Source organism: Eptesicus fuscus, chromosome 22 (assembly GCF_027574615.1).
Source record: "Eptesicus fuscus isolate TK198812 chromosome 22, DD_ASM_mEF_20220401, whole genome shotgun sequence".
Lineage (NCBI taxonomy): Eukaryota > Metazoa > Chordata > Mammalia > Chiroptera > Vespertilionidae > Eptesicus > Eptesicus fuscus.
Genome location: NC_072494.1, coordinates 22,781,326 through 22,797,195, shown reverse-complemented (window position 1 = coordinate 22,797,195; position 15,870 = coordinate 22,781,326). Strand labels below are relative to the sequence as shown.

At 38.0% G+C, this 15,870-nt stretch overlaps 1 protein-coding gene across 4 annotated transcripts in view; it reads left to right on the top strand.

Moving 5' to 3' along the window:
• The window catches only part of ABL2 (ABL proto-oncogene 2, non-receptor tyrosine kinase), a 96,974-nt gene that overhangs the window by 69,674 nt on the left and 11,430 nt on the right, over positions 1 to 15,870 (top strand). For 3 of the 4 annotated variants that reach the window (XM_054711460.1, XM_008145892.3, XM_008145894.3), the window contains 5 exons: positions 2,089 to 2,151; positions 3,278 to 3,448; positions 7,736 to 8,031; positions 12,646 to 12,918; positions 14,421 to 14,505. In XM_054711460.1, coding sequence (XP_054567435.1) covers positions 2,089 to 2,151; positions 3,278 to 3,448; positions 7,736 to 8,031; positions 12,646 to 12,918; positions 14,421 to 14,505 — 888 coding nt within the window. The remainder of the gene's footprint in view (positions 1 to 2,088; positions 2,152 to 3,277; positions 3,449 to 7,735; positions 8,032 to 12,645; positions 12,919 to 14,420; positions 14,506 to 15,870) is intronic. The other variant, XM_008145895.3, reaches the window with a different exon arrangement.

The following is a 15,870-nucleotide window of genomic DNA, read 5'->3' as shown; positions in this document are numbered from 1 at the left end:
AGTCAAAAAATAGTGCACTGGGGGGATAGCATTTGAGTGAAGTGTCATGTGGTGGATATCTTGGGGAAGAATGGTTTAGGTAGAAGGTAAAGCCAGTACAAAAGTCCCAAGGCAGGGGAGTGCCTGCCTTGTCCAAGGAAGGCCAGTGGTCAGAATGGGGTATATTAGAGGAGTAGGAGTAGGAAGATGAATTGGGTAAGGTAAGTTGTAAAGGGCCTTGTAGGCCCTTGTTAGACTTTGGTTTTTACTATAAGATATAGGGAGCAGAGGAGTAATACAATCTGATTTATGCTTTAAAAACTGGCTGGTGTGTCCTAGTCGGTTTAGCTCAGTGGATTGAGTGTTGCGGCCCCCCCACCCCGCAGGACTGAACGGCCCCGGATTTGATTCAGTCAAGGGCATGTACCTTGATTGCAGGCTTGATCCCTGGCCCTGGTTGGGGCGCATGCAGGAGGCAACCAATTGACGTATCTCACGTTGATGTTTCTCTTTCTGTGTCTATCCCTCTCCCTTCCACTCTCAATGGGAAAAATATTCTGGCGAGGTTTAACAACAACAAAAAAACCTGGCTGGTGTGTTGAGACTAGACAATAGAGAACAAGGATAGAAGCATGGAGATCAGTTAGGATAGTGAAATAATCTAGGTAAGAGATGATGGTTGTGACATGGTGGTAGTAGTGGAGGGGGTGAGAAATGAATAGATTCTGAATATTGAAATCAGTGCCAGTAGAATTTCCTGATGGGTTAGTTGTGATATGTGAGAGCAAAAAAGGAATCATGAATGATTCCAAGGTTTTTTGTCATCCCCCTCCCACCACCCATCTTTATTGATATAGTTGACATACAAGAATATGTAAATTTAAGGTTTATGATGTGTTGATTTGATACACTTGTGTATTGCAAAATGATTACCACCATAGCCTTAGCTAATACACACATTGCATCACATAATTACCATTTCTTTTTTTTGTGGTGAAAACATTTAAGATCTATTCTCTTAGTAACTTTCAAGTATATAGTACAGTATTATTAACTACAATCACTATGCTTGCTGTACATTAGACCCCCAGAACTTACTCATCTTATAGCTAGAAGTTTGTACTCAAGCTTTCAAGGTTTTTGGTTGGCATTTCATAACCCAATGGAAATTCTGCTAAAGTAGATAATTTTTCATTAAAGAATAAATAATAACATAGAACATGTAGCCAGTTTATAGGATGTTTCATATAATATAGTGTGTTTTTTTTCATTTTATAATTCTAATTCCCAGTCACTGTAACTCTGCCTTTAAACAAAGAGCTACACATTTGTTTCAAATTAACTGTCAGGACATCTGGACATATCTTTAGGTTTGTCATAGTTATTCTAAATGTAAAACAAAATTTAATTAGCTGTGGAATTTTAAATATGCATTCCTTTTAAGAGGAGAAGGAATGTGATGAAGTGAAATAAACTCTAAAACTGTTAGAATTACAGATCAACCTACAACAGGAATTTGTCTATTTCATGTATAGACAGTGATGAAACCATTTTTAAAACATTGATTAATGCTATTTTAATATTAAAATACATGCCATTGTTTTCTGTCGCTTACATTTTTGTGTAATTTGATCATTCATTCAATCAACAGTTATTTAACACATATTATATAACTCCTTACTAGAAAGAAAAAATTCTTAGCCAAAGAGCACATTGTGAAGTTTGGGAGGCAAACATGAATTGAGGATATAATAAAGGTAAAGATAGAGGGTGTTTTTTTGAGAGCACCAGGAGGAGGAATCTGTGAGGCTTCCTAGGGGAGGTTATTGGAGCTGAGTGTTATGAAATGAGTCAGCCAGTCAAGAAAAGGGTGGAATGAGACCACATTCCAGATCGGACAGTGTGAGCAAAGGCAGAAAGGTAGGAAGCTTCACAGTGCATGTTAAGATTTAAAATTTGAGATTAGAGTGGGTGGAGGTGAAGCTAGAGAAATAGGAGACCTGATCTTAAAGCCCTTGAAGGCGATATTAAAGAGATTTTAGCTTGATGGTAAACTATTGAAGGATAATCTTAAGAAGAGTGACATGGTCAAATTTTTGTTTTGAATAGATCACTTTGCCAGCTGTGTGGAGGATGGATTTGAGGGAGACAAGACTGGAGGCAGTAGTCCAGGTGAGAGACGATGGGGATTTGAACTAAGGCGTTGGCTGTAGAGATGGAGAGAAGGAAATGGATTTGAAAAGAAATAAAACCACAGATTAAAGGCTTATTCTCCTGTAAATATGATAAAACCAATTTTAAATTAAAAATGATTGGAGAAAAGTTAGTGGCACATAGCTGCTAAAAATAATTCCAGTTATTAAGAAAATTGCTACTAGAAGAACAGAGTATTTTTTGTATGATTGACCTGGGCTGTAAAAAGATGGTTTGTGTAGTATGACTAAACTTAGGAACCATAAAGCCTTGAGGAAGAAACCAGGTCTTACAAGGCTTCCACCATTACACATGACAGAAACTCAATAAATGTACATTGTTGGTGGTATTTTCTAGGGCAGCATTCATTTAAGTGCCTATTTTACAAAAATGTATCACCAAGGAATAGAAAATAGGGTAGAATTTTTTTCATTAAAACAACAATTGTAAACTATTATAGACAGTGTTGCGTGGTAACACAGTTATTTTGGAGTGGTGAGAATATTGTATAAAACCAAAACATTTTTCTGTTGCTTAACAGGTAATTTTTTTTTCTAGAAGCACTATTTTTAGACATAAATGGAGGGTCTGGATTTATACAATATGTACATATTTCTTAAAATCTGTTATCTTTTTCACAATTTGTTTTATATGGACAGAGTAAGGGAAGGAGGGGAGTTTGGGAGGACTTAAAAAACATAACTATTCCTTCTTAAAACTACCACTCCACCATAACAAAATATCCTGTATTTTTATAAAACAAATTGCCAGTTCTTTTTGAGATTTCTTCTTTCCATTTTGAGAAAACTGCTTTTCCTGTTAATTTCTGATTTTGGTGACTGCATATAAAGCACGGTTAACTGTGTTCTTTTCATTTTGTGTTTTCTCTATCTTGTTACATTTTTAACAAGTAGACTTCTCTTGTGTTTAGGAGACATTTGTTCATTCTTCATTATTCTAAAACTATATAGTTATGCCCCTCCCTGGAGCCGTCCATCTATGCCAGCAGCTAAAATACTGCCTACTTACTGAATTCAAATGAATTCCCAGCTGTGAATTTCAAATGAACTTACTGTGAATTTCTTTTTCTTCTTATGTCTTTCAGAAGCCTTGCACCGCCCCTATGGTTGTGATGTTGAACCCCAAGCACTGAACGAGGCCATCAGGTGGAGCTCCAAGGAGAACTTGCTGGGAGCCACTGAGAGTGATCCTAATCTCTTTGTTGCACTTTATGATTTTGTAGCAAGTGGTGATAACACACTCAGCATCACTAAAGGTAAGCTTCTGAGTAATATCCCTTACTTTTCAGTTTTCATTAGTGGATAGGAAATAAAAGGGTCTGTTCTAGATTCTGCCTCTAAAATTAGCTAGGTGATCTGGGCCCAGATACTCTTGGTTCATAATTGTCTGTTTTTAAAAAGTGAGAATATGTTTTTCATTGATTCTAGAGAGAAGAGAAGAGAGAGAGAGGAAGAGGGAGAGGTAGAGGGAGAGAGAGAGAAAAAAAGGAAAAAGAGAAAGTAATATCAATCAGTTGCCTTATGCATGTGCCCTGACCGGGGATTGAACCTGAAACCTGGGTATGTGACCTGACTGGGAATCGAACCACAGACCCTTCAGTGCACAGGGTGGAGCTCTAACCACTTAGCACACTGGCCAGGGTGTAATTGTCTTTTTTAACCTGTGTATGAGGTAATGCCACGTTGTCTACTTTATAGGCTTATTAAGGATAAAATGAGATCGTCTTTTAGAAAAAACACCACACAGTATACACATAAACTTTCCTCATTTTCAGAATTTGTATTATATGTAATATGGCAGCATTCATCTGCCACAGAGGTAGGGTTCACTGTATATCTCTTCTCGTTGATTGAATCATGTTGTCCATGACTGGCTGCCTATCTGAGAACTGTTTGTTATCAGTTAGCAATGAGATTAAAAACTTGTACCCAAAATACAAACCAACTACATTACCAAGTACAATGTTTAGTTCAGCTGATATTTCTTTTCTTTTCTTTTCTTTTCTTTTTTTTTTTTTTTTGAGCAAGACTTTGGGCATGAAGAAAGTAGTCTAGTGATTCACAGTCTGGCATAAGCCTCTTACATTATTGTGGACTTGCTCTGAGCAGCACTGGCCTAGGCAATTTATCTCTCATTTTTGTTTATATGGATCAGTGAAAGGAACAGTATGAAGGGTTTCTATTGTTGTAATATTCTCAGATTAGTTTATTTCAGTAGTAAATGCTTATAAAAGGGAACACTAAGAACATGACCAAATAAAATCATCCATTATTGGTTTTTTGAACAAGGATAGGAAATATGAAACTTTTATGAGAAAGAAATAGAAGTATGGGAGATTGTCATTGTGTACATGAATTGGATTGCTAATTTGCATAAGTTTGTTCTTATCTTTTGAATCTACTGGGAGAAAATATATTTCAGGACAATTTTTCACTCCACAAAACTGTCACATTAAATAATTATTTACAAACATATGCCTTTTAAAATATGTATATATTTTTATTGATTTTAGAGAGCAAGGGAGAGGGAGAGATAGAAACATCAATGATGAGACAGAATCATTGATTGGCTGCCTCCTGGGGATCCTACTGGGGGTCGAGCCTGCAACCCAGGCATGTGCCCTAACCAGGAATTGAACCGTGACCTCCTGGTTCATAGGTTGACTCTCAACCACTGAGTCACGCCAGCTGGGCCAAACATATTCTTTTCATTTGTAAGGTTCAGAATGAGGTAGGTATTAATTGGGAGTGGACATAACAAATTAAGAACATAAGCCTCCATTCAAGGAATGTTACCTTTAAATAAAATTTTTACATCAGTTTTTGAAATTTGACCAGATTCATCAAAAGCAGAAATGCTAAAAACTGAGTTTCTCGCCCTAGCTGGTTTGGGTCAGTGGATAGAGCATTAGTCTACAGACTGAAGGGCCCAGGTTTGATTCGGGCCAATGGCACATGTCCGGGTTGCAGACTCGATCCCCAATAGGGGGCGTGCATGAGGCAGCCAATCAATGATTCTCTCTCATCATTGATGTTAGTATCTCTTTCCCCCTTCTCCCTTCCTCTCTGAAATAAATAAAAATATTAAAAAAAACACACACACACAAAAAACAACAACTGTGTTTCTCAAACTGGGGTATAAATATGTCCGAGTGTGAGTGTGATGGCACGTGTGCATGAGCCAGGAGGTTCTAAAGGCACAGGAAAAGTAAAGTGCATTATCTCCTCGTGTCAATTTACTTAAAGATTTTGGGTAGTTTTGGGGATGGATGGATGTATGAGAGATGGGTGTTTATGCATTGGGAAGAAAGTTTTAGGATAAAACAAAGGACTTCATACAAATTTTATTCTTGTGGTTGTCTTTTTGAGCTACAATAGACCCTTATACCTTTACTGATACTTCAGTGGAGAAGTTTGTGAAGCTGTGACTCAGAACATTCTTTCCTAGATATAATTTGCACGTCAGTTATTTTCCAAGATAGCTCAGTCACTGAGGAAACATTGATAAAGTTTATTGAGTCTTCAGTTACCAGTTGTGGCAACCACTAGTGTGCAGCTCAAGGAATAGGATTCCCTTTACCTTATGGCCAGCAGGGATTTTTCAAAAAACCCATGAAATGCCAGATTTTTGTATCAGGTCCTTATTATAAAATAATGTTATGCTAAAGCTTTTTAATTATTTTAAATATAAGAAAATATATTTAAAAAATAAAATAATCATTTTACTTCCCTTTTTTTGAAAATAATAATTTGCTTGAAGTAAGAAACAAAGTTCTACCAGGATTCTTCTCTCAATAGGGTAATGCTTTGTATCCTACCAGCTCATACCCCTGTCACTTTCCTTCCAGAGTAGAAAATTCTTCTCCCAACTGCCAAAAAGAGGAGAAATGAGACAAAAATTTAGGGTGTTTCACTGTATCCTAATTTGATTACCTGTCATTACCAGTTCTTTATAAGGAAGCAATAATAATATGCTTAGTAAAATACTTAGTGTTTTACCTTCTCCAGTTCTCATGGAGTAAAAGAGAAAAGCTACAGAGCAAGTTTTATTTTGTTTTTCTAGCAGTACTAAGATTTTTTCCCCCCAGTGCGTTTCCACCACCACACTCCTATTTATACATATGTATATTTTATATGTATAAAATGCATATGAGTCCATACTCCTGTGTTTTTTCTCACTGAATGTTTCATATCCAGGTCTCTTGGGTGAGATAGTAAGAGCCGATAGAAAGTTACCCTGTGGTAGACATTTCTGTAAACCACTGAAAAAAGTTAGATAACTGTCATAATAATGATTCTGAGTTTTTCCTCAATGGCCTTTGCCTGATAACTGGATCATATGCTCTTGATTGACTTGGCTTTTTCCTGCTTTCTGACACTGAGAAGTGGATGTGAACTCTATAGAAAGGCATCTCTCAGAGTTAGGGGCCTAAATTGAAAGGATTATTTAGGTGGTCATTTATTACTAATGATAAATCTTTTGCTTTCCCCATCTTGTCCATGCTGCAAGTGTAGGGGCAAGGTATATGTTGCTGGAATCTGAAGTTGATGTTTACAACTTTAATGGAGCAATCAAGTACACGGAAACCATTAGCAAAGATACTTTGAGTAACTTCAGTTTTGGGTTCCAGCATCAGACTCAGCTTCCTTTCCCACACACTAATTTTAGAGGAATGGATAGGAGTGACTCATTCTTCGTGGGGAAACTATATCTATTTAAAACTTGAGTCCTGGAAAAGATTGTGCTTTGAGAGTCCTCACTACTCACCTCCCTTCCCCCAAAAAATTTTCTTTTTGAAAACATTGCTGAAAGCTCTGTGGTCAGTGCTTTTGTTTTTTACATTGATGGTTTTGTTGCCTTGGTGCCATGTGAAATTTAGAAGTAATGTTGTGTTTCCCATAGCTTATCCTTAATCCTTGAGTGCTTGTTAACATTGAACCATATATAAGATACATTCCTTGACTAACTGTTTTGGGAAGAAAAAATGAACAAAAAAATGTTTTTGAAGGGTGAGACTATGTCATTTTCCAGCTATTTGAGTAATCTTTTTATCTTTGTATACATGGAGTTTTCTAAAGACATTTTTAGTTGGTATAAAAACCTTTGAAAACCTGTAGTAAATGTCAAAATGCCCCTTTTAACTATGCTTCTTTTGTTTAAGCTACAAGCTAAAGAGATCAGTGGAGGATATGATGAACAGCCAAGTTTGTTTTCATTATTATTTTTTAAATATTTTTATTGATTTTAGAGAGAGGAAAGGAGGGAGAGATAGAAACATCAGTGATGAGACAGAATCACTGATTGGCTGCTTCCCAGGCATGTGCCCTTCCTTGACTGGAATCGAACCTGGGACCCTGAAGTCTGCAGGCCGGCGCTCTATCCACGGAGCCAAACTAGCTAGGGCTGTTTCCATTATTTAAAAAAACATTTGTTGACAATAAAAGTTCCTATTTATTTTTCAATGAGTTTAAAGTTTGATAATAGATTGCTTTTGAGACAAAGTATTAACATCTCTTTCATTCTGTGATAACCTTATGACTAGGTGAAAAGCTACGAGTCCTTGGTTACAATCAGAATGGTGAGTGGAGTGAAGTTCGCTCTAAGAATGGCCAAGGTTGGGTGCCAAGCAACTACATCACCCCAGTAAACAGTCTGGAAAAACATTCCTGGTACCATGGACCTGTGTCACGCAGTGCAGCTGAGTATCTACTCAGCAGTTTAATCAATGGCAGCTTCCTGGTGCGAGAAAGTGAGAGCAGCCCCGGGCAGCTGTCCATTTCGCTCAGGTACGAGGGGCGTGTGTATCACTACAGGATCAATACCACCACAGATGGCAAGGTAAGACTGGCGACCACCTTTAGGTGTGGATGGTCTGCTCCTTAGAAATTATATTCAGAATGACTGAAGAATATAGTTTTTATGTCTGATGAAAGAAAATAATCACTGATGTTAGTTTGGGCTGTTTGCCATGTTAAAGAGAGCTTACGTTTTTCAAAAGAATATGGTAATGGAAATTTAAAACAGTATTATAATAGAAGTTTAATGATGAACTAAATGCGAAGAAGAATGAAGGAAATTGCTGGATAAATTAGTTCTAATCATTGTTAATATGTAAATAGACATACTAGGTGTACCGGTTAATAATGTGGATTTTTTTCAATAGATGAAGTTACACATATGTTGATATATATGCGATTTGATATGTAAGCTATTTTGTTGTATTGACAAAAAGCTTCAAAACTTCATATGTCAAATTTGCTGAAGGTGTTAACATCATAGATATTTTTACACTTTAAAATGTCAAATTTCGGGCCAAAAAAAGAGCATTTGTGGAAAGTTATAATTCATTACTTTATTTTGAAGAAAAGTGCTGCTGAATACTTCGGGAAGCTTATGGTGAACTGCTCCATCTCAACATACTTGTGAACGCTGATTTAAACGCTTTAAAGGTGATGATTTCGATAAAGAACATCCAGGTCAACCGAAAAAGTTTGAAGACCAACAATTACAAGCATTATTGGAGAAGATGTGTGTCACACTTAAAAACAACTTGCAGAAAGATTAAATGTTGCTCAGCAAACAATTTCCAATTGTTTACAAGCAACGGGAAATATTTTAAAGGAAGGAAAATGGATGCCATATCAACTGAACAAAAGACAAATGAAAAACCGAAAAGTCATTAGTAAAATGTTGCTTCAACAGCACAAAAGAAAGTCTTTTTTGCATCGAATTGTGACTGGCTATGAAAAGGGGATTTATTTTGAGAATCCCAAATGCACAAAATCATGGGCTCATCCAGGTCAACCATCAACATCGGCTGCAAGGCCAAATCACTTTGGAAAGAAGACAATGCTCTGCGTTTGGTGGGATCAGGAAGGTGTGGTTTATTATGAGCTTCTAAAACCAGGTGAAACCGTTAATACTGATGGCTACCAACAACAAATAATCAATTTGAACCATGGTTTGATCGTGAAACGACCAGAATGTTCCAGAAGACACGGCAAAGTAATTTTGCTTCATGATGACGCACCATCACACACTTCAAAAACAGTTAAAGACACGTTAAAAGATCTTGCCTGGGAAGTATTAACCCCCCCGCCAGTTTTCACCAGACCTTGCTCCTTCAGGTTACCACTTGTTCCGATCGATGGCACACGCACTTTCTGAGCAGCACTTCAAAACGTACGAAAAAGTGGAAAATTGGGTCTCTGAATGGTTTACCTCAAAACAAGAAAAGTTCTATTGGGACGGTATCCACAAATTACCTGAAAGATGGGGAAATGTGTGGCTAGATGTTTCTCTTGAAATTATCGTGTTTTCTTTGATTACAAAATCCGCTATTAGTAACTGGTACACCTAGTACACCTAATGCATTGTATAGAATTGATTTATTTTTTAAATACATTTTTATTGATTTCAGAGAGGAAGGGAGAGATAGAAACATCAATGATGAGAGGGAATCATTGATTGGCTGCCTCCTGCATGTTGGATGGAGCCTGCAACCCGGGCATGTGCCCTTGACTGGAATCGAACCTGGGACCCTTCAATCTGCAGGCCGACGCTCTATCCACTGATCCAAACTGGCGAGGGCTATATAGTATTTATAAGTTAAACCTTATATCTGAAAATTATAATAAACTCTGCAAGGAAGTTAACAGAGTAACAATTTAGGCTTCTAAGACTGGTGTTGATCATTAATATATCTATCTATTCTATATATATATAAAAGGCTAAGTGACCAACTTTCCGTCTGACCGTCTGACCTACTGTCTGACCGACTGACTGATGGCTGGTACATATGTCGTGCATTGGCAATTTAAAAATAAACGTTGACGTGCGATGCATATAAAGCTCTCACTGGCGCTAATCGCATGCATGTTTTAATTTTATAATACTATATTATATATACTATTTTGACCTATAATTTTTGCAGTAACATAATTACCGCATGAATCCTTCTTCTAATTAATTTCCTTTCAATGTGCATGTATCTGTGCACTGGGCCACTAGTGATAATATAAGTAGATGAATCACTTAGCAGTTTACATGTTGGAAAGACCAACCAGTTTAGAATGGTTGTGTTAGATTGGAATGGTTTCTCACTTTATAAACTGTAAAGCATAGGCTTATGTTAGTTCCTCTATTGAACAGTAAATGTAAATTGAATCATTTCTTCCATTCTTTTCCTCTCAGGGATATGCATACTAGGGGAAAAGCACAGGCTTTAGAGCAAGCAGGACCTGGTTTGTTGTGTAACTCTACCGTTTATTTATAACTTTGTGATCTGACCTAAGCCTCAGTTTCCCATTTCACTTTATTGCATTCTTGTAAGGATTAAATGAAATAATTTCCATAAAGCATAATGGCTGGTATAAAGTAGGAAATAGAAAATTATGAATTCTCTTTCTCTTTCACACTATCTTATATTGTCTCTTGATGAAACCAAATAGAATCAGATAAGTAATAATATACAAGAGACAGCTCAACAGAAATGAGTGCATATGTGTACAGAAGGCATGCACAAGAATGTTCATAGCAGTGTCAGTTGTAATAACCCTAAACTAGACTCTCCTAACTGTCTAACAATAGTAGAATAAACTAATAAATTGTAAATTGCAGTCTCATATAACAACAGAGATGAACATAGTACTGATATGCACACTTCAGGAAAACTGTAGCCTGCCAGCTGCCTGCTTTTGTAAATAAAATTTTATTGGAATATAGCCACACCCATTTGTTTATGTATTGTCCATGGCTGCTTTTTCATTATTACAGCAAATTTGAGTAGTTTCAGCAGAAGTGCTATGGCCACAAGCCTAAACTATTTTTTGTCTGGCCCTTCACAGAAAAGTTTGCTGATCCCTGCCATAGAGGAACCGCACACATATAAAATGGAGCGAAAGGGATCAGTGGTTGCCTAGGGAAGGGATGGGACAGAGGGAATGACTGCTAGGGGGTGTGGGTTTCTTTGTGTGGGGTGATGAAAACATTCTAGGGTTAAATAGTGGTGATGGTTGGACAGCCTTGTTGAATATTTAAGATTTAAGTTTCTTAAATGTATTTTTCCTGAATTAAGTATTAATTTGATGAAAACTCCTTTTAAAATCATCACTTAGTGGGTTCTAATAAATTAAACTTGAAAAAAATTGAGTGAAAGAGCCAAAATCGGTTTGGCTCAGTGGATAGAGCGTCGGTCTGTGGACTGAAAGGTCCCAGGTTCGATTCCGGTCAAGGGCATGTACATTGGTTGCGGGCACATCCCCAGTGGGGGATGTGCAGGAGGCAGCTGATCGATGTTTCTCTCTCATCGATGTTTCTAACTCTCTATCCTTCTCCCTTTCTCTCTGTAAAAAATCAATAAAATATATTTAAAAAAAAAATTGAGTGAAAGAAAACAATACATATTGTATGATTCCATTTGTATGGAGTTAAGAGGCAGGCAAAGGTAAGGTGCTAGAAGTCAGCAAAGTGGTCACCTTTACAGGGGTATATAGATGGGAGGGCACAGGAGAAGCTGCTGGAGTGCTGGTGATGCTATAATTCTTGGTGTGGGAAATGTGAATTCATTTTATAAAAATCAGTAATTCTCCATTTATTGTACATTTTTCTGTATACAGTAAGGCCCACAGACTGCTATATTACTTTACACTTACTGCCTATCACAGATTAACTACTGTTTTAATAGACCCTCTAAAATAAAATTGTGACTCTTTTTTAGTAAATGGTGTAGACACTCAAAAGCACATCCTAGTTAAATGAAAATTATAACATATTTGATATCCTTGCTCTACCAGAAAAATCGAAACAGTGGTTTTCAGATTATGTACTGTGAAAGATTCTGAGGGGGTATTTGATAAACTCACAGGAGGTCGAGTTCCCTCTTGCCTACTTTAATCAGAGAATCTCTTCCTTTATATTTGTATACTATAGTTGAATTTCATGCTTAAAAAGTATTTGAGGACCAATGATCTTGATGATCCAGAAAGATATCTTTGAAGTTTTTTCCCCAAGACTAGAGCTAATTTAGTAAGCATAGGAAGAGTGGTTAAAAGTAAGATGGAAACTGAAATTCTGTGTTATCCCTTACCATCATCATTTAATTCTTTGATTTACCTCAATAAGATAACCCCCTAACTCTATACCTTTAGATCAATGAAAAAATGGGCTTTTTAAAAAAAATTTCTGGCCCTGGCCGGGTGGCTCAGTTAATTGGAGCATTGTCCTGTACACCAAAGGTTGCGGGTTCAATTCCTGGTCAGGGCACACACCTAGGTTGCAGTTTTGATCCCCAGTTGGGGCGCATGCAGGAGGCAACAGATTGATGTTTCTCTCTCCTTCTCCCTTCCCCTCTCTAAAAAAAAAGTGAATAAACATTTCCTTGGGTGAGGATTAAAAATTTTTTTCTGATCTCTTTTCAAGTTGGCTTAGCTTTTCTCCTGCCTTTCTCACCAGGTATACGTGACCGCTGAGAGCCGCTTCAGCACCTTGGCAGAGCTTGTCCACCATCACTCCACAGTGGCTGATGGGCTGGTGACAACATTGCACTACCCCGCACCCAAGTGTAACAAGCCTACAGTTTACGGTGTGTCCCCCATCCATGACAAATGGGAAATGGAACGAACAGATATTACCATGAAGCACAAGCTTGGGGGTGGTCAGTATGGAGAGGTTTACGTTGGCGTCTGGAAGAAATACAGCCTGACGGTTGCTGTGAAAACATTGAAGGTGGGTTGCTGAGAATGACAGTGCTCAGGCATCTTTTTCTTTTGTGCTCAATTACTTGGAAATACCAGCATGCCCATCTTTAACTTTGGAACGCTTTCCACCCACTGGTGTCACGCATTTCAGCAAATGGTGATGATCAACCCTAGTGCCTTTGCTGACAGTGCCGAGGAAGATTATTCATTGCAGTGCAGCGAAACCCACATGTGGGGAATGTTTATCTCTGGAGGCTGTTGATGGAGATCTTAGTGGGAGGTTAGAAGCAAATTACTAGTTATAAAGCAAAACAGTTTGTTTTGCTTCCTCAGCACGACCCCTGCTGGACAGAATTCTTCATGCATTGTTCGAGGATCATGGGTACTCTTTCTGGCTTGCTCTCTTACGCCCCCCCCCCCTTCCCCCCTCTCTCCTTCTCTCTCCACCTCTCTCTCAAGAGAATAGACTACTACTTGTTCTTAATATTCACAGAATTCTTTTTCCCTGTCGCCAGCTCTCCTCTTTAAGCATCCTATCAGATTGCAGGGTTTTCACTCATCCCGTTCTCTGAAGATTCTCCCGTGTGCCTCAGTGGCTCTGCCACATTACTCATAAGGGCTGCTCTTCAGCTGTGAGTCGTAGTTAGTTCTTTTCAGCAAGCATTTATTAGGCATATTTTGAGTATGAAACAATATTTAAGGCCTTGCAAGCATGCATTGCTCCTTAAAGAATTTGTCAGGAAAACAAACATGCAAACAGCTAACTGTTCTGTCTCCTCTTTCAAAGCTGAGATGTCTTAGGACATAAACTGTCAGAGAACTGAGTTATCCAGGTTTCCCATGTGTGTTTCAGCTGTGATAGGATGTGATTGCTGAATTTTGCTCACCCTGCTAATTTTTACTCATTTCAGATATTGGATAAATTTAATTTATTTCTTTCTTAATACCTTAAGCGCCCAGCCTGTTTTGTCTTCCGGACGGAAAGTATAGTGTCAGTCACCGGTGACTGATTGGGCGCTTAACGTGTTAATCGGACTTCTGTAGAGCATATTAGGTTATGATAAGATTCTCGATGTATATGTTAAAATATTCAAAAGATGCCATTTTTTAAAGCTGAAGTTTTTCACCTTGGCCAGTGGCTCAGTGGTTAGAGTATCAGTCTGCGCACTGAAGGGTCGTGGGTTTGATTCCCAGTCAAGGGCATGTACCTGGGTTGAGGGTTTGATCCGAGGCCCCAGTTGTGTGCATGTAGGAGGCAACCAGTTTATGTCTCTCTCTCACATCAGTGTTTCTCTCTCACACCCATCCCTCCTTTTTCCTCCCTTCCACCCTCTCTAAAAATCAATTGAAAAAATATCCTCAGTGAAGATTAACAACAACAGAATACCCAAATAAAAGCTGAAGTTTTAGGATTGTGAGTCGACTCAAATAGTTAAGATGGGAGTTCACTCTGAAATAAAAAAATATATTTTTTTAATAAAAAGATGGGGGTTCATTCCTCTTCTCTTTTTCTTGTTCCCCCTTTTCCAGGAAGATACCATGGAGGTGGAGGAGTTCCTGAAAGAAGCTGCAGTGATGAAGGAAATCAAGCATCCTAATCTGGTACAGCTATTAGGTGAGGAAGCTTGCCTAAACCATAGGTTTCCGCAAAACTGCTTGTCCCCCAACACCCCATTATCTCCAAATCCTCCCTTAAATCACCATGGTGGAAGCTCCAAGTGTGAATCTACTTTAATAAATGGTTGTTATTTTAATCAGCAGGCTCTGTTTAAAAGTTGCCTAAGAAACAGTGGCCTGGATTGATTGCAATGTGTAAAACTACCCAGTTTGTGGTGATTGCCCCAGATTCAGAGTTCCAGAATCATTTAAAATGATTCCAAATAAAAAACTACCATAAGCTCTGGCCGTTTTTTCTCAATGGTTAGAGCAGTGGTTCTCAACCTTTCTAATGCCGCGACCCTTTAATACAGTTCCTCATGTAGCAAAATTATAGTTATGAAGTAGCAACGAAAATAATTTTATGGTTGGGGGTCACCACAGCATGAGGAACTGTATTAAAGGGTCGCAGCATTAGAAAGGTTGAGAACCACTGGGTTAGAGCATTGGCCCTTGGACTGAAAGGTTGAGGGTTTGATTCCGGTCAAGGGCATGTACTTGGGTTATAGGCTTGATCCCCGCCCCAGTTTGGGGCATGTGTGGGAGGCAACCAATTGATGTGTTTCTCTCACTTTGATGTTTTTCTCTCTCAGTTTCTCCCCCTCCATTCCACTCTCTTTAAAAATCAATGGAAAAAAATACCCTTGGGTGAGAATTAACAAAAATAAAAAAAAAATCACAAAATAATTTCACAAAATAGACACTAAACAAAGGACTATTGAAAAGAAGCAGATTAAAAATTGTGGCTACACTCATCAGTTTACCTTGATCAGCTGAAAATGCTATGCTCTGGTAGATTGATTTCTCACCTGTTCAGGTCACAAAGAAGTCTGTGTCTGAACCCTTTGCCCTTTTCAAAATAGGACCACGTTCTTTGGGTGTTCAAATTGAGCCCAACTATCCCAGAGGAAATAGTTTCTTGTTGGTTCTTTATACGGAATCTGCCATGTATTTGACTATGGAAACAATTATAATTTTTTTTACAAAGCATTATTACAGGCTGGGCTCACATAGTCTTCAACATAGGTTATTTTAGATAAGCATCATTAGCACCCCCAGTGGAGAATGGGAATCATGGGCATATACAGAACTCTAGAAATTTTGGTCTTCTGACCCCTTATGGAATTAATACAAGTAACTCTGCCTTTTGCCCTCAGCAAATACTCAAGTGCATATGAATTTCCAGAATTACTAGGTGTACTGGTTAATAATGCGGATTTTGCTAATCAAAGAAAACACGATAATTTCAAGAGAAACATCACAAGTGCTTTATTCAAAGTAATGTCCATCACTAGCCACACATTTCCCCATCTTTCAGGTAATT